The sequence below is a fragment of the Lepus europaeus genome, chromosome 13 (assembly GCF_033115175.1).
Source record: "Lepus europaeus isolate LE1 chromosome 13, mLepTim1.pri, whole genome shotgun sequence".
In the NCBI taxonomy this organism is placed as follows: Eukaryota; Metazoa; Chordata; class Mammalia; order Lagomorpha; family Leporidae; genus Lepus; species Lepus europaeus.
Genome location: NC_084839.1, coordinates 7,675,946 through 7,701,066, shown reverse-complemented (window position 1 = coordinate 7,701,066; position 25,121 = coordinate 7,675,946). Strand labels below are relative to the sequence as shown.

Sequence of the window (25,121 nt, the reverse complement as noted above, 5' to 3'; positions counted from 1 at the left end):
AAGTCCAGGGCCAGTGCTGTGGCATAGTAGGTTAAGCCTCCACCTGCGGTGCCGGCATCCCATATGGGCACCGATTCGTGTCCCCGGCTGCTCCACTTCCGATCCAGCTGTCTGCTAATGGCCTGGGAAGGCAGTGGAAGATGGCCCAAGTGCTTGGGCCCCTGCACCCAATGGGAGATTCTGAAGAAGCTCCTGGATCCTGCCTTTGGATGGGCCCAGCGGCGGCCATTGCGGCCATTTGGGGACTGAACCAGCAGACGGAAGACCTCTTTGTCTGTGGCTCTGCCTCTCAAATAAATATATCTTAAAAAAAAAATTAAGTTGCACGGGAGGATATGATGCCAAGAACAGGTGTAAAGACAGTATTTTAAGTTGTAATATACTGTCTACAACTCATGCTTACTTTGAATAGCAGGGGTACACAGGTTTTTACAAAGTGACTGAAACATGTAATTCCAAAGATGTACTCTAATTCCTGACTGCATTTGCACAACAGATTGAGGTCTCTGACTTTATAGTGAATGTAAACAAAGACATATAATCCACGTCTTTATATCGAGCTTTTCAGAAATGCACCTGTTCTATAAAATCAAGCCCTATATATCTGAATATTCTGTCCCCTTCATGTGCAAAAGTACAACTCACAAACAATATATTTTATTAGCATAAATATACAGTCTGCACTTTCAGGATATAGTTGGGTCAAGTAATAACTTAAAACTGTTGAAAAGTAAGAATAGTGGGTAAAATTTTAAAAATGGAAATAATTTAGTAAAGGATCTTTATTTACATGAAACATTCTAGATTACTGTTTAAAAAATAAGTAATAGCATCATTTTCAGAGAAATAATTTTCATACCCTATCTTGTTATTATCCAAAGATAATTCAAGCCAGTAAAAGTCACTCAAAGTGAATCTACTTAAAATAGAAGCCAGAATTTTATCTATTGATAAATAGTGAAAAGGGTTTTAATTGGGACATTAATTTGAGGAACAAAACTAAAAAGCACACACAGTAAGTTTACCTTATATCTGCTAAATTCCCCTAACAAAGAATGATGAATTAATCATTGATACCCTTTTTAGCGTAATTTTCCTAGCAAAACTGTACAATAACAACATGGGATCTTTCCCCTGTTTCTGACTTTGTAGTTTCCAAGGTCTCTACCCCTGCTGATCTTCCGCTCCAGTCTCCCCTCCTGAAGCACCTGCTGTGTCGCTCTCATTCCTTCTTCCACTGCTAACTGCAGCAGTCCCCCCTTATCTTGGGGGACATCGTCCAAGACACCAGAGGACGCCTGAAGCCTTGGATAGTGCTGAACCCTATTTTTTCTTTTACATACATACCTATGATAAAGTTTAATTATAAATTAGGTATAATAAGAGAGTAACAGTAGATAATAACAAAATAGAGTATCTAATAATACACTATAATAAAAGTGATGTGAACGTGGTCTCTCGCTCTCTCTCAAAATATTTGGACTTCTTCAGCTTTTCACTTAAAGACAGAACATCACACCTGCCTTTGTTGTATCCAGACGGCCAGATTCACTATTTTTGTACTTGGGGGCCATTAAGTAAAATACTGGTTACGTGAACACAAGCAGTGTGACGCCATCACAGTCGATCTGATGACCCAGACGGCATGGAGCCACTGGATGAAGGAGCGAGTCACCTTCCAGACCTCTGGATGGGGCTACAGGGGACTGCGGGAGAATTTCACCATGCTTCTCAAAACAGCATACAATTTGAAACTAATGAATTGCTTATTTTCAGCATTTTCCAGGGGCCAGTTCTGGACTGCGGTGGACCACAGGTGACCAAACACTACGGAAAACAAGGTGGTGATGAGGGACAACTGCACTCTGCCAGCAGAGTCACAAGCATTTTTCCTGCACTAATTTCAAACATCAAACGAAATGTCTGAACTCCTAAAAAATTTGTAATTTCACTTTATATTTGCACAATATCAACACTGTTGGGCTGGGAAGTAACAAACCCCAATATCAACTTGACCATCAAAGGATATACGAATAGACATCAATCTGCAAGGTCAGGCCACTATTACATATTTCTGATATACCTTTCATCCCAAAGCCAACCTTTTAGCAATATAAACCGACAAAAAGGATCTCCCTCCCCACCATGTAGTATCAAACAGTAAATTACCCAAGTAATTTATTTACCTTTAAGAGAGCAAAGATGAAGTATTTTATAAGAGACTTAGCAAGTTGAGAAGTAAAAACATCTTGGCTTGAATAACAAGAAATGTTAGATTACTCCGGCTTCCCAATATGTTTATTTTTAATGTCTGAAATTCTGTTTTTAAAGAAGAGTATACACCGACCTTCGAGAGACTGACCAGTAAAAAACCAGTAAGAATGAAAAGCCCGTCAAGATTTCAGATGCAAGTCATTACCTGCACTAAGCTGCAGGCGTTATCCCAGAACCCTCACTGTCGGCAGTGAAACCTCGCCTTTTACTGGGGCTCGGGTCCTGCAGCGGCACGTGCCCAGGTCTCCGACGCCACCTTGGTCACCGTGCTCTCCGCCCTCTGGGCTCCCTGCTCAATCTCTGCTAGTCTCCCAGCAACACCTTGGTCTCAGGCTAACGGGGCTGTGGCCTTCCCCTGGCTGTTTCTGGCAGAATTTTCTGTTTGTCCTGATATTTTTTGCTCTCTGCTCTCAATCAAGCCAGACCTGCCACAGTGAAGCTACCCAGGCAGCTCCACCACCCGCTAGCTGCGAGTACAGGGGAACGGGCCTAGGTCAAAGTGCCAATTGGTTGCCTTCAGTCAGTTCCAGGATCTGAGTTTTGGAGGGTTTTGGGGGGATATTTTGCCCAATTTTATATTTGTGAGGGAGAGAACTTGCAGTCTATTGACCACCTCTGGAGCTCGACCCCCTCCAGACTGTAGTTTTTATTATCAGAAGAGATGATGTTGTGGCAGACAAGAAAAAATGACTTTCCTCACTGGAAATCCTTGGGGCCAAATCCAGGTTTTGTAATTTGCCAATTATATGACCACGGGCAAGTTACTTAACTTTTCTGAGTCTCAATTTCACCATAATAAGCTATTCTTATTAAACTGCTACAAACATTATTTAATGTCATGAGCACCTATCAGACACTCAACAGACGTCTCGTAAGCCACAAACAGGGGCTGGTTTCGTGGCGCAGTGAGTTAAAACATAGCTTGCGACACCTGCATCTCTATCAGAGTGCTGCTGGTTCAAGTCCTGGCTACTGCGCTTCTGATCAAGCTTCCTGCTAACGAGCCTGTGAAGCAGACGATGGCTCAAGTACTTGAGTTCCTGCCCCCCTGTGAGAGACCTGGATGAAGTTCCTGGGTCTCGTTTCAGCCAGGTGCAGCCCCAGCTATAGCAGCCATACAAAGAGGGAACCAGGTAGATGGAAGGTCTCCCTGCCTGCCTGCCTGCCTGCCTGCCTCTCTCTCTCTCTCTCTGCCTACTTGTCTGTCTGTCTCTCTCTCCTGCCATTCTGCTTTTCAAATAAACAATCTTTAAAAAAAAAACAAAAAACCTGCAAACAATATCAAGGTAATGAAAGTCACAAAATTCTATGAAAATAATTCATTAAGTGAGCAAATGAAGAAAATATGTAATGTTAGTATTTAGTATGCTGGAACTTTCTGATGAAGACCAAAGGGAAATAGTGATAAAGATTCCTAATTAAAGGACAGAAGCACTTCCACAGGAGACATGTGAAACAGATCTAGAAAAAGATAAACTAACAAAGTGAAGGACTTAAAATAATACCTTTTGAAATAAGTTAGTAACTTTTTCTCTTTCCTCCAAAGCAACATAGTGTATAAACAACAAAAACACATCTTTAAAAACTTTTACTTATTTGAGCAATAGCAGCAGAGAGAGCTAGAACTGCAGAGAGACCGAGATTTCCCATCCACTGGTTCACTCCCCAAACAGCAACAGCTCAGACTGCACCAGGCCAAAGCCAGGAGCCGTGAACTCAATTCGGGCCTCCTCTGTGGATGGCCGGAACTCAACTCTTGACCCATTACCTGCTGCCTCCCAGGGTGTACATTAGCAGGGAGCTGGAACTGGGACCAGAACTGGGACCCAATCCAGGAATTCTGGTAGGGGATGTAAGTGTCCCAGTGGCTTCCCCACTGCTTCGCCAAATGCCTGCCCCTGTAGCGCAATTATCTAAAGCTGCCCATAAACAACTTCTGAAGTTCAGTCCCAACAACATACTTATCCGCAATGTGTACACATAACACCACAGGTGCATTCTGAGGATACTCTAAAGAATCAGAAGAAGCCACATGAGGAAAATGAAAATAATTCTGTTCTTCATTAAATTACGGCTTACATTCTGTTTGGATATAACAAAAACTAGATGGCATTTTAAAAACTTCAACATCAGAGAGTGAGTCTGGCAAGAAATACAAGTCAGCACACCACTCTGGTATCTTATTAGTGACGGCAAAGTAGCAAGGAAAATCAGTTACCTCTACAGCAAAGATTCCTTTGTCACGCCCATACAGTTTCATTTCTTCTGGAAAATGCTCAAAAGCATTTACATATGGAATATGGTCCTCTTCAACAAATCTATATTTTAAAAAGAAAAAGTTTCAATCACAGCTATGTACTGGCTTAGCAGAGTGACTGAAAATCTCATGTCAAAGGTCAAGACGACTCGTGGGCACATTCCACCTCCACATCTCCTGAAGGAGACCACATCTCCTGTCCTCCACTACCAATACCTTAATCCACACCACGCCTTCTGCCTGAAGACAGCAGAAGCCTGCCTGGGCTCTCTCCTTTCACCCTCCCTTCCCAGAATGCACTCTGCACACAGCTGTGGGAATCATCTTCTAAAAACAATCCCACCACATCTCTCTGCCAAGTGTCCAGGGGTTCCCGTCACACTTAGCACCCCAAGTTCCGATGGGCAAGGGGTTTCCTCTTGGAGTGATGGCTACGTCCTGGAAGCAGATACAAGTGGTGGCCACACGACTTCACGGAGAAACACTGAACTGCAGTGTAAAGGGTGAACTGTATGATATGAACATTGGCTCTCACGTAAAGGAATCCGCAGGGCTGAGCTGGTTCACGGAGGCCTGCATCTAGCCCAGCTGACCCTCCGCCTCTCTGCCCTCTTCCCCAGCCACGCTGTGCTCGCTCCCTCCTCCTCCTCCTCCTCCTCAGTCACACTGAGCCTGCTCTGCTGAGGGCCTGGCGCTAGCACCCGCGCTGTGGCTGGAATGCTAGCTAGTACGCTGGCCGTAGCAGCTGGCTCCACGTTCATTCAGAGTGTAGCTTGACCTTCACCTTTGCAGGGAGGCCTTCCCCAGCACCCAGTCTACAGCAGCCATCGCGTCATTCATTCTCTGTCACGTCATCCTATTTCTGAGCACCTCCTGCTTTCCTTATGCATTTGCTCATTTGTTCCTCCCTCTAGTTTTGAGCTTCGTGAGCACAGGGGCCTCACCCACGTGGCTCCCAAGTGCATCTCGAGGGTCTAGGCTCTGGAACAACACCTGAGTGTTGGTGTCTGGCGTGGAGAAACCTTGGCTGTTTTTGTCCATCGCTATGTCACGGCCCAGTCACAGGGTCCTTCCCAGGCTGCTCAGAGGCATGGATTCACCCTAAGGACTGGGGTGCTGCTGCACAGTCAGACAGAGGAGGACTTGTGCCATCAGTGTAAGGCGCACAGGTTTTCTGGCCAGGCTAGCCATGCACGCCCTACAAATCAGTGCTCTTTAATTTGTTTTTTCTACGTCTGGCAGTAGTTCACCAACTTGAGCTTCCCGATGGATACCAGAGTTTCTGACTCAGAAGACCCAGAATGGGCCTAACAAGCTCTCAGGTGATGCTGAAGCTGTTGACCAGGAGGCCACACTCGGAGAACCTGTGACTTAGAGCTCTTCCTGGGAGGAAAACAGAGACAGAAGACCCACGGTGGCTGCGGCCTCTTCTCCTATCGCCCCAAGCAACTCAGCTCTGTCCCAAACTCCACAGAGTAAAATCAAAGCCTTCCAGCTAAACAGATCCAATCTTCTTGAAGGAATCTAAGAATTTCCCTTGATGAAGAAAGAGCAGGAAAGAGGGAGGGAGACAAAGGGCAGAGTTGGGGTCTTGCCTCCATTCTGTCAATCACATACAATATTCTGCCTGAGAAGGATTTCAGATAAACATTTTGCCATATTGTTAGATTTCTAGGAGTTTTGTCATCCTCTTATAGACTGCCCCAGGTAAGATGGCTAACCCCTTTACCCAGCTCTCACGATAGGATTGGATTTGTTTCTCCAAGAGCCCTCTGGTTATCAGGAGGAAAACAGGCAGGAATGCCAGAAAACTGCAGACACGGAGCTGGCTGGGAGACTGCGTGGTGCAGGAGAGCACAGGCAGACGGAGGCACCCGGAGCAGTGGGAGGAATGGCTCCGAGGGTAATTATGGAAGCATAATATGGCCACATGGAGACACAGCAGGGTTGAATCCCAGGTTTCCTGGTAGGCTGCAACAGGGTACATGGCCCTTACGCTGGGGAAGGAGCTGGATTTAAGCAACAGACGGTGAACGTCTTTTTAGTCACGCTGATCTGAGATACCATAAAGTATCTAAGTAGCTGTGTCCAGCAGTGAGCTGTATATATGAATATCACGCCTGGCCTTAGCAGACAAGTCTGGGCTAGAGACACAAACGCTGGAGTCATCAGCACACAGATGGTAATTAAAGCCTTGGGAAAGGATGAGATCACCCCGTGAGGGCATACAAAGGAAGATGAGGTTTTAACTCAAGAGTAAAATCCACTGAATCACGGGCTATCTGCACGCTGAGTTAGTCACACTTGAGAAAAGCCTTGTTATTTGGTTGATGTGGCCAGATTCAAAGGCACTTCATTTAATCAAAGGATCTAGGGGCAACGATGATGATGGCAATGGTGAAAAAAAAAGAATAACGACCAGCACAAGTTCCTAGGGCCAGGGTACGGCATGCCACTCACGCAGCGCTCATTATGGAAAGCAGTTCCCAGCCGAAGAGGAGTCATTAGTACGGGCGCCATTTCGCCACGAGGAAACAGAGGCAGAGAAGTTGAATGACTTCCTCAGGGCGTGTCACAAACAAGTGGCAGAGCTGGGACTCCAACCCGGGACTGGCGGGTCCAAATCTGTGCTCCTAACAGCACCCAGCCACTGAAGAGACCCGGACGTTGTCACGTGGAGCAGATACAAAGCAAGGGGAGAACCTTTACACTTTAATGATTCGGGCATAGCTAAATGAGAATGTCTTACACACAATGCTAATTTCTTACACACAATTTTCTCATTAATTATACAATCAAATTCTCTTAAAAAATGTAAATGCTTACTATATGCATAACACTCTCCCAATAGTTTTGCTTTCAACTCTTCCATAAAGACAACCTATATTTTATCTCTTAGAATACCAACACATGCTTCTGTATAACTATTTTTTTTTTAAGATTTATTCATTTATTCAAAAGTCAGAGTTACACAGAAGGAGGAGAGGCAGAGAGAGAGAGGTCTTCCATCTGCTGGTTCACTCCCCAGTTGGCCACAACGCTGGAGCTGTACCAATCCAAAGCCAGGAGCCAAGAGCTTCCTCTAGTTCTTGCCACGCAGGTGCAGGGACCCAAGGACCTGGGCCATCTACCACTGCTTTCTTTCTTTCTTTCTTCTTCTTTTTTTTTTTTTTGACAGGCAGAGTGGACAAAGAGAAAAGTCTTCCTTTTGCCGTTGGTTCACCCTCCAATGGCCACTGCAGCCGGTGCATCGTGCCGATCCGATGGCAAGAGCCTGGTGCTTCTCCTGGTCTCCCATGGGGTGCAGGGCCCAAGCACTTGGGCCATCCTCCACTGCACTCCCTGGCCACAGCAGAGAGCTGGCCTGGAAGAGGGGCAACCGGGACAGAATCCGGCGCCCCAACCGGGACTAGAACCCGGTGTGCTGGCGCCGCTAGGCGGAGGATTAGCCTGTTAAGCCACGGCACCGGCCCCATCTTTTCTTAGAAATGAAAAATACCTAATGATACTACTCAGGTATTTAAATGTGACCTTTTCTCTTCCAAACATTTTATTCACAACAGATAATTATTTTTCCAATATCCTATGTGAGGTACATATTATTTTCATTACAAAATAAGAAAACCAGGCTGGCACTGTGGCATAGTAGGTAAAGCCACTGCCTGCAGTGTTGACTTCCCATATGGGCACCAGTTTGAGTCCCAGCTGCTCCACTTCTGATTCAGCTCTCTGTTATGTCCTGGGAAAGCAGCAGAAGATGGGCCAGGTCCTTGGGCCTCTGCATCCACGTGGGAGAACTGGAAGAAGCTCCTGGCTCCTGCCCTTGGATCGGTGCACCTCTGGCCATTGCAGGCATCTGGGGAGTAAACCAGGAGATGGAAGATTTCTCTCTCTCTCTCTCTCTCTCTCTCTGCCCCTGCCTCTCTGTAACTCTGCCTTTCAAATAAATAAATAAATCTTTAAAAATAAGAAAACCAAGGAGAAAAATTACTAGCCCACAGGGGATTAGATTTCAGAATTACAACCCAAGGTACTCCACATTTCCAGTCCCTTCATTAAGCCTTCCTGTAAAATTCAAATTCTGCAAAGGCTGTCCACTAGTTTATTCAGATTTGTCATACAAAGGTTTCAACTTACCTCAGAAGGTCTGAAAGAGTGATGGCCTCCCTCTGCCACAGTAAGGACAGACAGCAGAAAGCCAGCGTCCTGGGCACAGTCATCTTCACGACGCCCTTCTCCTTCCTCTGGGAGTACTCGACCCCATCGAGAGAGCCCGAGCAGATCGACGCTGTTTCTTAGGGAACAAATCAAGACGTTAGAATACCTGAGTAACTATTCTGGACAACAAGGGAAAAACCACCACCACCACCAATCCGGAGACATCTGAAATACACGTAACTCAGAACTCAGCTGCGATCACCGTGCCTTACAATGGAGGAGAGAGGACGTCAGCCGACACGGCAACGGTGGGTCACCCGGGAGTGAGGACGGATGACATTCCCAAAAGGGACTTGAACTGTTTGAATTTCAAATAGCGAACACGAGTGATTTTTACATAAATAAATCAGGATAATCATTACAAAGCATAGCGAAAACGTGTAGTTCCTCTGACCCAAGACTCACCCCACACGCCCCCTCCTCTGAGAGCTCTGCCTCCAGAACTTTCTGCCCACCGCGCCCCCGAATCCTCTACCAGTGACAGAGCACCCCACAGATGTGTACAGATTCTGTGTGCGTCAAAACTTTAGAGAAGGAAAACGAGGGAGGTGCTGTTTACTGAAACAGGAAGATGGCGAAGAACAAGTCTGCTAAGAGTTCAAGATGTCAGAACCGCACATTAAGTGTGAGGCTTATTCTCTCTCTCTCAACGGAAATGCCGAGTAAGCAGTTGCATATAAGAATCGACAGCGCAGAGGAAGGAGGGCCGTTCATATGCAGGACACGGCTGGTGGATGACAGCCACAGCACTGGATGACGTCCCCAGAGGAGTGCGAGTCGACACCACAGCAGGACCGGCAGCACGTGAGAAACGCCACGTTTTCTGGACGTTAACCTTCAAAATCATTCCTCAAAATCCTTTGTCCTAAATCCAGTAAATCCTTTCTTCTGAGCACTTATCAGTAAAGAAATGTTCTTTAATTGTGCGTTTATTATCTTCCTCCTCCCACTACAACACCAACACCTTGAAGGCAGGCAGTCTGGCTCCACGCGGTGTCCGCAGTGCCAACAGTCCTCACCAGAGTAGACACAACACACATTCAGTGACCTGCTAGCCCAACAGTGCTACTTCTCAGATTTCACCAGAAAGAAGTGATTTTTGGAAATACGAAGATTTAAGGTCAAGGAATGGTGCGCAGCAGTGTTTGTAGCAGAAAAACAACTCAGAACATCCAAGGATCCGAGAACAGCAGCTTAATTAGGCATAGGGAATGCCACGCAACGGGGCACCACCTGCTAATTCCCATAATGCTTTAGATCAGTGCTTCTCAGAGGAGTTTCTGGACCAGCAGTGTCAGCATCACCTGAGAACTGGCAGAAATGTAAATTACCGTAGTGTCACAAGCCCAGCCCTCTAGGTGATTCCGACGGATGCTCAAGATTGAGCATCACTGTCCTGAAAGAATACGCCTGTGTAAGAACACAGGTTTCTATAAACACTGAAACTGCACATACACACATTCACTACACACTTTCTTACACAGTCCACTTTAAGGTGGCAGATTGAAAACACACGAGCCTGCTTTCTCTCGCCACAATTAAAGGGAGCTTTAAAACACATAAATCTAAGAACAAATAACACAGAAACACAGACAGCAGCAATAAAATTTAGAAGTTGGAACACATATGGACAGGTGGTTACTTCCTTGGCAGAACTGAGAGTCAGATCCAAAGCCCGCTGTGGGAAAGGCCAACTTCACTGGATATCCCTACAGAAGGCTTGGGAATCAGTGAGCCCAGGGAGCCCTGGGAATCGGACAAAGGCAGCGCACACAGCACCAGGAGGAGTGCTTAGAAGTCTAATTAAGAAACAGTCAGGTTCTTCCCTCCCACCCCACTCTGCCCAGTGACTGCCCCTCCCCAATCATGGCCGCAGACTGGCCGCTCCTCCAGAGAGGGTACAGGGAAGGTTCCCTAGAACAGGGCAGGACAGCGCTGGCCCAGCGGAGAACTGAAAGCAGACTTAAGTGAGAGTTCACATCCAGAGTGCGAGACAAATCCCACCCCCTCAGGCCTCCTCCTCCTCACCCAGTCCCCAGAGCTGACAGCCAGGATCAGACACCCACCCAACCCAAGACTCAGGAGACTTCCCTGGGGGATCTGACCAGCTCTGGGGGGAAAAGATTTCAACACAGTAATGCTGAATGTTCATGAAGAAAATAACCCACTGGATCAGCCTTGACTACAGAGCAGAGCTGATAAAAATCACCATGGGTACAAAGACTTTCTATTTTTTTCCCAAAGATTTATTTATTTATTTGAAAGGCAGAGACACAGGGAGAGAAGGAGAGAGAGAGAGAGAGAGACAGCACTTCCATCCTCTGGTTCACTCCCAAAATGGTCCCAACGCCCAGGGCTGGTCCAGGCCGAAGCCAGGAGCTTCTTCTACATGGGTGCAGGAGCCCAAGGACTTGGGCCACATTCTATTGCTTACCTAGCTGGATTGGCAGGAAGCTGGATCAGAAGTGGAGCAGCTGGAACTCAAATCGTCACCCATATGGGATGCCGGGACTGAGGGCAGAGGCTTAACCTTTTACGCCACAGCACTAGCCCTGATACAAAGCTTCTGATCACATTTTTAGTCTCCATCTGAGTGTGCACCTTAGCTTCACCACACATTTGAAGAACACCTCTAATATAAAAAGCAGGCGCAGGGCCGGCACTGTGGTGCAGTATATTTGGCCTCAACCTGTGGTGCCAACATTCCATATGGGCGCCAGTTTATGTCCTGGCTGCTCCTCTTCTGATCCTGCTCTGCTGTGGCAGAGAAAGCAGCAGAAGATGGCCCAAGTCCTTGGGCCCCTGCACCCACATGGGAGACCCAGAAGAAGCTCCTGGCTTGAGACTGGCTCAGCTCTGGCTGCTATGGCAATTTAGGGAGTGAATCAGCAGATGGAAGACCTTTCTCCTTGTCCCCCCCTCTCTATCTGTAACTCTATTTCTCAAATAAATATATACAATCTTTTTTTTTTTTTTTAATTTTTGACAGGCAGAGTGGACAGTGAGAGAGAGACAGAGAGAAAGGTCTTCCTTTTGCCGTTGGTTCACCCTCCAATGGCCGTCGCGGTAGGCGCGCTGCGGCCGGCGCAACGTGCTGATCCGATGGCAGGAGCCAGGTGCTTCTCCTGGTCTCCCATGGGGTGCAGGGCCCAAGCACTTGGGCCATCCTCCACTGCACTCCCTGGCCACAGCAGAGAGCTGGCCTGGAAGAGGGGCAACCGGGACAGGATCGGTGCCCCGACCGGGACTAGAACCCGGTGTGCCGGCGCCGCAAGGTGGAGGATTAGCCTAGTGAGCCGCGGCGCCGGCCAATCTTTTTTAAAAATGAAATAAAATGTCCGGCACCGCGGCTCACTTGGCTAATCCTCCGCGTGTGGCACCGGCACCCCAAGTTCTAGTCCCAGTTGGGGCACCAGATTCTGTCCTGGTTGCCCCTCTTCCAGGCCAGCTCTCTGCTATGGCCCGGGAATGCAGTGGAGGATGGCCCAAGTGCTTGGGCCCTGCACCCCATGGGAGACCAGGAGGAAGCACCTGGCTCTTGGCTTTGGATTGGCGCAGTGCGCCGGCCATGGCAGCCATTTAGGGGGTGAACCAATGGAAAAAGGAAGACCTTTCTCTCTGGCTCTCTCTCTCTCTAACTCTGCCTGTCAAAAAAAAAAAAAAAAAAAAAAAAGAAATAAAATAAAAAGCAGGAGCAGTAGTTCGGCACACAGGTAAGATGCGGGATCCCACACAGAAGCGCCTGGGTTTGAGTCCCAGCTCCGCTCCAATTCCAGCCTCCTGCTAATGCACACCCTGGACAGTCCTTGGGCCTCTGCGCAGTGGGAGACCCATACTGAGTACCCGGCTTCTGGCTTCAGCCTGGCTCAGCCCCAGCTGTTACAGGTGTTTGGAGAGTGGACAGTGGATGAGAGATCTGTCTCTGGCTTTCAAATAAATAAAATAATAAAACAAAAAGTAGAGGCCAAACCAAGCAAATTGGGGAAAAATATTACTAACATCCTCTGCAATCAGATGTTCCAAAAAAAATGAGGAAGTAAATCAGGAAAGAAGATGAAATAGGAAAAGAAATAAGAAATCTACCCAGAAAAGTGGACAGCGTGCACTCAGGGAGGGGTTAGGGAAAAAATGGCAGAGGAAACTCCGCACACTTCGAGGGACGCCGTGGACCTACGTGCAGCGTGTGGACACATGCAGCTCAGGACCCAGCAGCCAAGAGCCTCAGCACCAGCTCTGGAGTGAGAGACCACACCGCAGCAGCCCGAGCCCCTGGCAATAAAGCTGTGGGGAGAGCCTGAGGAAGACAGGCCTGGAGTCCTGTGGGAGACAGGGCACCTACCAATCTAGGGGGAAAAGGTGGGGGGCACATTTCTCTCTCCCAGACCACCTGGCACCGGCATCCTGGAACTAGGCAACAGCTGTGCCGGCTCACATCTGTGCTCCGAGCAACCAGCCAAGAAGAGATGCCCGAGTCTGGCTGGGAGAACTGACAGGGGGCTGGGAGCTCGTGACTGTGGGAGCCTTGTGTGCCAGGACTGTGAAAGCACTGTGGCTTCATGGGAGGGTGCAGGGTGTGGCTGGGACTTTGGGCAGTCACTGTGGGCGGCTCCACACACTTGGGGCTCCCTGATTCCCTGGTGAGGGTCATTGCTTCAGGATCCATGTTCACACCATGGACTGCATGGATGCTTCATGTGGTTCTCGTGAAAACTGTACCCACTGGGGATAGCACCCAGGCACTGGTCTCCCTGGAGGAGAGGAGGTGAGCGTGACACTATACCAACAAAGCTGCTACACCAACTAAACCAACCTCCCCTCTGATAAAAGAAAAAAAAAAAGGCGATTTACCACACCCAACTTGGGTGTCACCTTAGACATTCAGCTCACCCTGGAGCACTGCATAGAGCCCCATGACCATGACCACACCCAGCACACGCCTCTGGGCATTTGCAAGAAGAGCCGAAACTCCCAGAAAGCACAGAGGCACAGCCTAAAGATAAAAGCCATCATAGAGTGGAAAAAAAAAAAAGTGATTTTTTTAGATTTTATTCATTTATTTTTGAATTTTTATTATATTTTATGTATTTAAAAATTTATGTATTATATATTTTATTTATTTATTTAAAAGTCAGAGCTACATAGAGAGAGGATAGGCAGAAAGAGAGGGAGGGCAGACAGAGAGAGAGGTCTTCCATCCAATGGTTCACTCCCCAATTAGCCGCAACGGCCGTAGCTGTGCTGATCCAAAGCCAGGAGCCAGGAGCCTCTTCCGTGTCTCCCACGTGGGTGCAGGGGCCCAAGCACTTGGGCCATCTTCCACTGATTTCCCAGGCCATAGCAGAGAGCTGGATCAGAATGGAGCAGCCAGGTCTCGAACCAGTGCCCATATGGGATGTCGGCACTTCAGGCCAGGGCGTTAACCTGCTGCGTCATAGCATCAGCCCCAAACCAATAAGTTTTTAACAATAAACACAGCAATTCACAAAACAAAAATAAAGAAGACAACACCTCAAAAGAACACAACACTTCAATACTCGAATGTAAAGATGGACAGATGAAATGCCCAAATAAGAAGCAAATCCATGAACTAAAGAAATCTATACATGACATGAAAGAAAATTTTTCCCACAAAATTGAGATTTTAAACAGAAATCAAAATGAAATATTGGAAATGAAGAATTCAGTTAAACAAAAAGTATGGTGGAAAGCCTTTAATTACAGACTCAGTGAAGTAAAAGAAAGAATATTCGAGTTAGAAGATAAATCTCTTGAAATTTTACAGTCAGAACAAAAAAAAGAAGAAATAAAATTAAAAAACAGAGATTTATGGGATACTATCAAATGAGCCAACATACAGGTCTTAGGAGTTCCTAAAGGCATGGAAAGAGAGAATGGATTAGAACACCTTTCTTTTTTTTTTTTTTTTTTTTTTGACTGGCAGAGTGGACAGTGTGAGAGAGACAGAGAGAAAGGTCTTCCTTTTTGCCGTTGGTTCACCCTCCAATGGCCGCTGCAGCCAGCGCATTGTGCTGATCCAAAGCCAGGAGCCAGGTGCTTCTCCTGGTCTCCCATGCGTGTGCAGGGCCCAAGGACTTGGGCCATCCTCCACTGCCTTCCCGGGCCATAGCAGAGAGCTGGCCTGGAAGAGGGGCAACCGGGATAGAATCCGGAGCCCTGACCGGGACTAGAACCCGGTGTGCCGGTGCTGCAAGGTGGAGGATTAGCCTGTTAAGCCACGGCGGCGGCCTAGAACACCTTTCTAGTGAAATAATTACAGAAAATTTCCCTAATATGGAGAAAGACAGGGACATCCCAGTACAGGAAGCACACAGAACTCCTAGCAGATATGACCAGAAAAGATCTTCAGCAAACACACTGTGGTCAGACTCTCCACAGTAAAGATTGTATAATGTGAATCACAGAAACGCCAGATTACTTTCAGAGGATCTCCAATTAGACCCAGAGAAGACGTCTCATCAGAAACCCTACAGGGGCCAGCGCTGTGACATAGCGGATAAGCCATGGCCTGCAGTGCCAGCATCCCATGAGGGCACCAGTTCAAGATCCGGCTGCTCCTCTTCTAATCCAGTTCTCTGCTATGGCTTGGGAAAGCAGTGGAAGATGGCCCAAGTGCTTGGGCCCCACATGGGAGACCTAGAAGAAGCTCCTGGCTCCTAACTTCGGATCGGCACAACTCTGGCCATTGTGGCCAATAGGGGAGTGAACCAGCAGATGAAAGACCTCTCTCTGCCTCTCCTTCACTCTGTAACTCTGGCTTTCAAATAAATAAATAAATCTTAAAAAAGAAAAAAAAAAAAAAAAGAAAAGGAAAGGAAAGAAACCCCTATAGGCTAGGAGAGAATGAAGTCTTAAGAGAAAAAAATTGTCAGCCCAGAATACTGTACCCTGCAAACTCTCACATATGAATGAAGGTGAAATCACAACCTTCCATAACAAACAGAAATCGAAGGAAGAATTTGTCACCACTCATGCAGCCTTATAAAAGATGCTTAAGGATATGCTGCACACAGGAACATGGTCATCACTATACAAGCATTTCTTTTAAATAGCCAGATGCCCTTAATTAGGTGCATATACATTTATAATACATCATCTTGTTGAATTGATCCCTTAATCCTTACATAGTGCTCTTCTTCATCTCAACAGTTTTTGTGTTAAAGTCTATCTTGTCTGATATTAGGATGGATACACCTGCCCATTTTTGGTTTCTGTTAGCATGGAATATCTTTTTTCATCCGTTCAGTTTCTGTCTAAGTGTACCTTTGTTGGTGAGATGTGTTTCTTGTAGGCAGCAAATAGATGGGTTTTCTTTTTAAATCCATTCAGCCAGTCTTTTAACTGGAGAGTTACATTTATATTCAAGGTGACTACTGATAAGTAACGACTTGGCCCTGCCATTTTTCCATAAATATTCCTGTTGTTTCCTTTGGAATCCCCTTGTGCTTTTACTGGGAGATTTTCTGCCTTCAGAGTGAACCTGGGGAGTGAACCATCGGATGGAAGACCTCTCATCTCTCTCCGCCTCTGCCTCTCTCTGTGTAACCCTAACTTTCAAATAAATAAATCTTTTTTTTTTTTTTTTTTAATTTTTATTTATTTGAAAAACAGTGTTACAGATTGAGGTAGAGACAGAGAGAGAAAGGGCTTCCATCTGCTGGTTCACTCCCCAGCTGGCTGCAACAGCCGGAGCTGCGCCGATCCGAAGCCAGGAGCCAGGAGCTTCTTCTGGGTCTCCCACACAGGTGCAGGGGCCCAAGGACTCGAGTCATCTTCCACTGCTTTCCCAGGCTACAGCAGAGAGCTGGATTGGAAAAGCGAGCAGCCAGGACTAGAACCGGGCCCATGTAGGATGCCAGTGCCTCAGGCCAGAGCTTTTAACTTGCTATGCCACAGTGCCGGCCCCTAAATAAATAAATCTTAAAAAAAAAATGTTAAGGGATCTAAAAGGAGACATAGACTCCAATACAACAGTAATGGGGGACTTCAATACTCCACTTCAGTAACGGACAGATCAAGGAGCCAGAAAATCAGCAAGGAAACAACAGAGGTAATCGACACCACTGACCAAATGGACCTAGCGGCTGTCTACAGAACTTGTCATCCTACAGATGCAGAGTGCGCATTCTCCTCACCTGTGCATGGTCCTTTCCCTAGGACAGACCACATGGGAGACCATAGAGCAAGTCCCAGCAAATTAATAAAGAAAAAGTAAAATCCTACATGCATCTTCTCGGACCACAAGGAATGAAGCTGGAAATCAACAAATCAAGAATCTCTAAAACATGCAAACACATGGAGACTGAACAACATGCTCCTGAATGAACAATGGGTCACTGGAGAAATCAAAAAATTTCTGAAAACAAATGAAATGCAACATATCAAAACTTATGGGATACAGCAAAAGAAGTGTTAAGAAGAAAGTTTATACCAATTGTTGCCTGCACCAAGAAATTGGAAAAACAGCAAATAAATGAGCTACCAATGCATTGCAAGAACCTAGCAAAACAACAGCAAACCAAACCCAAAACTAGTAGGAGAAAAGAAATAATTAAAATTAGAGAAGAAATAAACACAATTGAAAAAAAAATACAAAAGATCACTGAAATGAAGAGTGGGTTTTTTGAAAACATAAACAAAAGTGATGAGGCCAGCACAGTGGTGAAGTGGGTTAAAGCCCTGGCCTGCGGCTCCAGCATCCCATATGGGCACCGGTTCGAGTCCTGGCTGCTCCACTTCCAATTTAGCTCTCGGCTATGTCCTGGGAAAGCAGTGGAATAATGGCCCAAGTGCTTGGGCCTCTGCTCCCATGTGGTAGACCTGGAAGAAGCTCCTGGCTCCTGGCTTTGTATCAGCTCAGCTCTGGCCATTGCAGCCATTTGAGGAGTGAACCAGCGGATGGAAGACCTCTCTCTCTCTGGCTCTACCTCTCTATGTAACTCTGTCTTTCAAATAAATAAATAAATAAATAAATAGGGAGAAGATCCAAATCAATAAAATCAGAGAACTTGCGGCGCCGGCACACCGGGTTCTAGTCCCGGTCAGGGCACCGATCCTGTCCCGGTTGCCTCTCTTCCAGGCCAGCTCTCTGCTGTGGCCAGGGAGTGCAGGGGAGGATGGCCCAAGTGCTTGGGCCCTGCATCCCATGGGAGACCAGGAGAAGCACCTGGCTCCTGCCATTGGATCAGCGCGGTGCACCGGCAGCAGCGCGCCAGCCGCGGCGGCCATTGGAGGGTGAACCAACGGCAAAAAAAGGAAGACCTTTCTCTCTATCTCTCTCTCTCTCACTGTCCACTCTGCCTGTCAAAAAAAAAAAGCAAATGTAACAACAGACACCACAGAAATAAAAAGAACCATCAGAAATTATTACAAAGAGCTATATCCAACAAAACAAGAAACCTAGAAAAAAATGGATAGATTCCTGGACACATACAACCTACCTAAATGAGCCATAAAGACATAGAAAACTAAATAGGCCAATAACCATGACAGAAATTCAATCAGTAATAAAGACCCTCCCAGAAAAGAAAAGCCCAGCACTGGATGGCTTCACTGTTAAACTCTACCAGACATTTAAAGAAGAACTAATTCCAATTCTTCTAAAGCTACTAAAAACAATTGAGGGGCCAGTGCCGTGGCTCACTTGGTTGATCCTCCGCCTGTGGCGCCAGCATCCCATATGGGTGCCAGGTTCTAGTCCTGGCTGCTCCTTTTGGTCCAGCTCTCTGCTATGGCCTGGGAGGGCAGTGGAGGATGGCCCAGGTGCTTGGGCCCCTGCACCCACATAGGAGACCAGGAGGAAGCACCTGGCTCCTGGCTTCGGACTGGCGCAGAGCCAGCCATAGTGGCCATTTGGGGGTGAACCAACGGAAGGAAGACCTTTCTCTCTGTCTCTCTCTCTCTCTGTCTGTAACTCTACCTGTCAAATAATTAAATAAAAAGAAAGAAAGTTAAGGGTATTGGGAAAAACTAGTCACCATATTTGAGGGTTAAAGGACGTTATCATTGGGGCCAGCATTGTGGCATAGTGGGTAAAGCTTCCACCTGTGATGCTGCCATCTCACATGGGCACCAGTTCGAGTCCTGGCTGCTGGCTGCTCCACTTCTCTGATTCAGCTCCCTACTAACGGCCTGGAAAAAGCAGTGGTTGACGGCCCATGTGCCTGCACCCCTGCCATCCCTCTGGGAGACCTGGTTCCTGGCCTCAGCTTGGCCCAGCCTTGCCTACTGCAGCCACGTGGGGAATGAATGAGTGGATGGAAGATATCTCTCAACCCCTCTCTTTTTCTCTCTCTCTGGAGCTTTGCCTTTCAAATAAAAATAAATCTTTTTAAAAAAGAACATTCTCTTAAAAAAAAAAAAAAAAGAAATCCACCAAAAGAAAGGTGATGAACCTCAGCATGGTGGTGAAAAAAGACCTCAAAGTGAGCTGGACCATGGATCCAGAAACGTCAGCGAAGATCAGAGCAAGCCAGAAGCTCCAGAGACCACTTCTGATGAGACAGGCAGAGCACCCAGTACTGGCAGGAGGCTTTAGGAACTAAGAGGAAATGGGGAAGAAACAGGAATAATAAATTATAGATCAGTAATAAAGAGAGAGAAAACTAAACAAATACTAAAAAAACCAACTCTGAGAAAACCAAAGATATACAGCAGAAATAACCACAGTAATTTGCATGGCTCAGTTCTGAACAGCCTTTACACACTTACAAGAGCTAAGCATTGAATATTCATCTAGCAAAAAAGAAACTGGGAAGACAGAAGATGGTTAATACACAATCATGTACTGGTGACCATGCAGGGAGGAGGCCAGGGGGACGTATGCAGGGACAGTGCACCTTCCACAGTGGAAATCAACAGCTAATGCCTCCCACCTGGAACCAGGTGTAATACCAGACACTTGAGATAAACATATAGAAATTACAAAATGTACTGGCAATAGGACATTCAAGGACTACAACTTCATTTTTACAATTTTTCATAAACAAACTACAGAACTATCTGAATTACATGTATGTAATAAAAATTTAAAGAATGAAAAAAATTTTACAAAACAATAAACCTTTCCTTTTTTCCACATACATGAAAAAAACCTTTCAGGAATGATCTACTATAGCAACAGTGCTCATTTTTGGGTGACACAATGAACCAGTTATTTTCTCTGTGACTATCTACATTTTACAGTTTCATATTGAGTTGTATTAACAATTACTTTTAATGTAAAAACTAAAAGAAAGCTCTAGAAATAATACACAAAAGCAAAACAAAAACCCTTCATGTAGGTAAACAATAATGACACTTTAAAAAGCATTAACATCTTTTTTTTAAAAACGCCGGATGGTTTCACAATCATAGTCTCCTAAGATTGTGTTTGCGTTCATATTTGCCCAAGAATACAAAAGAGAAAACTCCAGAAATTTGTTGCTGCCCAGTCATTCTAATATCGGGCTTCCCTGGACACAAAACGTAACTTATCTGGCATCTGTGTCATTGTGCAGTCCAGCAAGAAATGCGGATATGCTGATAAAAAGAAGTTTTAATCTTTGCAGGGCAAGGAGCTCGCAAAGAAACAGTCCACACAAAAAACGTTTTGTTTAAAATTTTATATAACCACACTTAACCTTTATTTCAATAAACGATCCTTACCACCAGAGGGTTTAAAAGCTCTTTCCCAAGTAAGTCTATCAGCACACAAGTCTTGTAATCCATAATAAAAGCCTGGTCTGTTTTCTCAAGGTCTGTTCTCTACCATGATTTAAAAAATAATGTAGGGACCGGTACTGTGGCACAGCGGGTTGAAGCCCAAGCCTGCAGCACTGGCATCCATATGGGTGTCAGCTGGAGTCCCAGCTGCTCCACTTCGACCCAGCTCCCTGTTAATGTGTCTGGGAAAGCAGCGGAGGGTGGCCCAAGTCCTTGGGCCCCTGCACCCATGTGAGAAACTCAGAAGAAGCTCCTGGCTCCTGGCTTTTGATCGGCTCAGCTCCAGCCGTTATGGCAATCTGGGGAGTGAACCAGTGGATAGAAGACCCATTTCTCTATCTCTTTCTGTAACTTTACCAAATAAATAAATCTTAAAAAAAAAAAAAAATGCAGAGTTGGAACAACTACAATGAATAAATGCTTTAGAGAGAAGGTCTATATAAGATTAAGGATACCCATTATCTATTGTAAGTGAATGGCATTAAATGGTAAAGGAAAACACACAGCTGTAATATGGTAAATTTTACTCAGCTTTAGGCTTAGAAACTGGACCTATCTCTCATCTCTGAATTGTGTCTAATCCCCTGGCTAAGTTATAACATTTTACGACCGCAGTTTCTCTTTGAAAATTCTAAACCCACACAAACATCAAAAACTTCGTGAAAAAATGGAATTAAAAATAAGTTTATTTTGGTACAAAAACTTTGAATTCTTTGCAGTTTTTTTACATTGTGCATCTCCCAGGAACTTTTTGAAGACCCCTTATATATGGGTCTAACCTCCATCTTCCTAAATCCACTTAATCTTGTCTCTGTTTAAAATCACACAAAAATACTCACCCGGAGACAACGTGCCTTTTTAAGAATTGTGCTAAGGGGCTGGTGCCGTGGTGTAGTGGGCTAAGCCTCCTCCTGGGGTGCCAGAATCTCGTATGGGCCCTGGTTCATGTCCCTGCTCCTCTTCCTCCCACATGGGAGAACTGGAAGAAGCTCCTCGCTTCAGATGGGCTCAGCTGCAGCCGTTGCGGCCACTGGAGAGTGAACCAGCAGATGCAAGACCTCTCTCTCTCTGTCTCTCCCTCTCTGTCTATAATTCTCTGCCTCCCAAAAACTAAATAAATCTTTTTTAAAAAAACAACTATGCTAAGATTTCATTTAGTTTTCCTTTCTTTCTTTCTTTATTTGAAAGGCACAGTTACAGGGAGGGATAGGAAGAAAGACAGAGGTCTAGCCATTGGTTTACTCCCCATGGCTGCAACGGCCAGAGCTGAACTGATCCGAAGCCAGGAGTTTCTTCCCGAGTCCCCCACATGGGTGCAGGGGCCCAAACGCTTGGGCCATCTTCTACTGCCTTCCCAGGCCACAGCAGAGAGCTGGATCGGAAGTGGAGCAGTGGAGCAGCCTGGACTCGAACTGGCACCCATGTGGGATGCCAGCCCTGCATGTAGTGGCTTTACCTGCTCCGCCACAGTGCTGGTCCCTAGTTTTCCCTTCTTTTAGCCGTAGGAGTCAGCAAGTCATTCTCCTTGCTAAGCCAAGTTCCCCTCCTAGCTTATCAGGAGACTGAACTAAATTTTCTAAGATGCAGTAGCAGCTTTAAAATCCTCATCCCTACCTGAATGCGATGCTCTGGTACTGGAGGAAGGCTTCCGACTTTGGACGTCAGACTGAGATTCTGCCCAGCTTTCGACCAAGGACAGACAGTGAGCATCACTTAGCTCAGGATCACTGGTCCAGTCTGAATGACTCAGATGGTCTTCTAACACCTGCTTGAGAAATAACACAAATAAAATGATCGCACGGATGCTGTAAATGCAACTTCTGAAAACTTCCATCCTGACCATTATGAATACCATAAAAACAAAAAACAAGGGCTGGTGCTGTGGGGTGGCAGGTAAAGCCACCGCCTGCAGTGACGACATCCATATGGGCACCAGTTCGAGTCCTGGCTGCTCCACTTCAGATCCATGCAGACCCGCAGCCTCCAGTCCCTCCTCAGTCTCCATAGTATGGGACACACTGCTGCTGTCTCCACCCGTAGCCCTCCCTCTTCCTGAGCTGACTCCTCCTCTGGAACACCGTGCCCTGGTGTCCAGGCACCCCCACCCATGGCTCTCAGCTGTCCTCCCCCGACACCACTGTTCCTCACACTGCCTTGCTGGTAACATCAACCTGGAGAGGCCCAGAGCTCATTCTCGCTTCTCTTCTCTGACTTCACAGCTTGCTGATGTCACCTGGCCTTTTAAAATATTTTATTTATTTTCATCTACTTGAGAGGTAGAGCAAGAGATAGAGGCAGAGACCGAGACAGATCTTCTATCCAACGGCTCACTCCCCAAATGCCCCCAACAGCCAGGACTGGACCAGGGCGATGCCAGGAGCCCAGAACTACTTGTGTGTCCCACATGGGTGGCAGAGGCCCAAGCACTTGAGCCGTCACCTGCTGCCTCCCACAGAGCATTCACAGGAAGCTGGACTGGTGGTGGTGCTGGGACTTGCACCAACACTGAGGTGGGCATCCCAAGCAATGGCTTCAATCCGTGCACCACAACACCCATCCCATGGCCTTGTGGTTTTAAATACTAGCTACTACATTTTAATTCTAAAATGTAGTCCTCCCCCCAACCACTGATATTGTAACATGCCTGAAACCAGGATATATCTTACAGTCAGGGGCATATCACAGTTTAATTCGCAGCTCTCTTTTCTTGCCTGGGAGTACTTACAATAATGGTGTGAACCAACAATGGCATTTTAGACTAATGAGCACAGTGTGGACTGACAGCTCTCAGATGTACATCTCCAGCCAGCCTCTCTCCTTAACCACAGCCGTGTATACCTAACTGCACACCTGACATCCCCTCTAGGGTGTCTAACAGCTGTCTCGACCTTGACACATCCAAAACCAAACGTTCAGTCTTCCTGTTCCACCTGCCGATTTAGCTGGCGGCAGCTCCTTCAACCCTGGCGTCATCGCTGACTCCTGCCTCTACATCTGTACCCGTTCATCAGGTTATCCTGTGGGCTCCAGCCTCCAAGTTTACTAGCGGAGGCAGGCACATATCTCATTTTGCAGTGCCTGGTTCAAGTCCCAGCTCCTGCTCTTCAAATCCAGCTTCCCGCTAATGCACATCCTTGAGGTAGCAAGTAATGGCTCAGTTACTTGTCTCCCTGACCCAGACGGAACTCCAGGCTCCTGGGTTAGGCCTGGCCTCAGCCCTAGCTGCCGCAGGTATTTGGAGAGTGAATTAGAGATGGAAGTACAGCTGCACTGATGACAGATCACCCATGTATGTGTCAGCTACGAATTTTACTTACTGCTTCTTTATTCACCACACTTTAGGGTGATACTAATGCTGCTTTACACAGGTATTTACTAAAGACACCAAAACCTTTCTTTAAAAATCTTAAGTTAACAGGGTCGGCGCCATGGCTCACTTGGTTAATCCTCTGCCTGCAGCACCGGCATCCCATATGGGCGCCAGGTTCTAGTCCCAGTTGCTCCTCTTCCAGTCCAGCTCTCTGCTGTGGCCCGGGAAGGCAGTGGAGGATGGCCCAGGTGCTTGGGCCCGGCACCCGCATGGGAGACCGGGAGGAAGCGCCTGGCTCCTGGCTTCAGATAGGTGCAGCGCCGGCCGTAGCAGCCATTTTGGGGGGTGAACCAACGAAAGGAAGACCTTTCTCTCTGTCTCTCTCTATATCTCTACCTGTCAAATAAATTTTTAAAAAAATCTTAAGTTGACCCAAAAATATTAAAATGCCACAGAGCATCCCAGGTTCTGATGCGTATTTTCTACATGCTAGGCAAAGTCCCAGTGCATAAATATAACCAACAATGATCTTAGCTGTGAAATTTAAGATCAAGTTCTTAGTTTGGATAATTCTCTCTTTTTTCAAAGTGTCATCTAAAAACTATACAGCATCTTTTTCTTTTCTTGCGAACTATCTGTTTCCTATGTCAAGATAGGATAGCTTTTCCTAATTCAGTGATTGTAAATATTATCTTTTAGACTATTTCCATTGAGTTTACTTAAATTGTCATTTCCCAAGTGAATTTCTGAGCCCTGCATTTTGCATGATTACTGCCCTGAACGTCTCACTCCAAGGAGGAGCACCACGTGAGGACACTCGGGCTCACCTGTCACCTCTTCCTTCCCCAGACTTCAATCCTCAGTCCTGGGTCACTGAACTCTGTATGAGAAGCTATGAAGACCCAGCCAAACACGGAAACACCGGGCTGAGTTCCCAAGCTTTTCACAAATCTACACTGGACAGATTCACAATCTCTTCTCAGCTCTGGAGAGGATCACATGTCGACCACATCAACGCTGATCCACCCTGCTGTTACTGGCAGCGGAACTGACCCTCAGCTCAGATGAAACGTGCCGTGGCACACGGATGAAGCAGTAAACCAGCTGCTAAAAGGACACACAGCCGCCCTGGTGAATGTGCAGGCACAGGGCACTCTGATGTGTTTTTCTTCACATCAAGGCTTCTGAGAAGAAATGACAACTAAGCTGAATCTTGAGTAGGTACTAATAAATGCAAAAAGGGGCCGGCGCTGTGGCATAGCAGGGGAGGCCGCCACACGCAACGCCAGCATCCCATATGGGCGTCAGTTCAGGGCCTGGCTGCTCCACTTCTGATCCAGC

At 46.6% G+C, this 25,121-nt stretch overlaps 1 protein-coding gene across 3 annotated transcripts in view; it reads right to left on the bottom strand.

The window, feature by feature from the left end:
* TAF1B (TATA-box binding protein associated factor, RNA polymerase I subunit B) overlaps positions 1 to 25,121 on the bottom strand; it is a 70,160-nt gene that overhangs the window by 33,414 nt on the left and 11,625 nt on the right. Inside the window, exons 2-5 of one of the 3 annotated variants that reach the window (XM_062208952.1) lie at positions 23,908 to 24,176; positions 22,085 to 22,235; positions 8,669 to 8,825; positions 4,493 to 4,592 (exon numbers count right to left, since the gene is read on the bottom strand). In XM_062208952.1, the coding sequence (XP_062064936.1) occupies positions 4,493 to 4,592; positions 8,669 to 8,825; positions 22,085 to 22,235; positions 23,908 to 24,051 (552 nt within the window). In that variant the 5' untranslated portion in view covers positions 24,052 to 24,176. Of the gene's footprint in view, positions 1 to 4,492; positions 4,593 to 8,668; positions 8,826 to 22,084; positions 22,239 to 23,907; positions 24,177 to 25,121 lie in introns of all 3 variants that reach the window. The other 2 variants (XM_062208950.1, XM_062208951.1) reach the window with 2 other exon arrangements.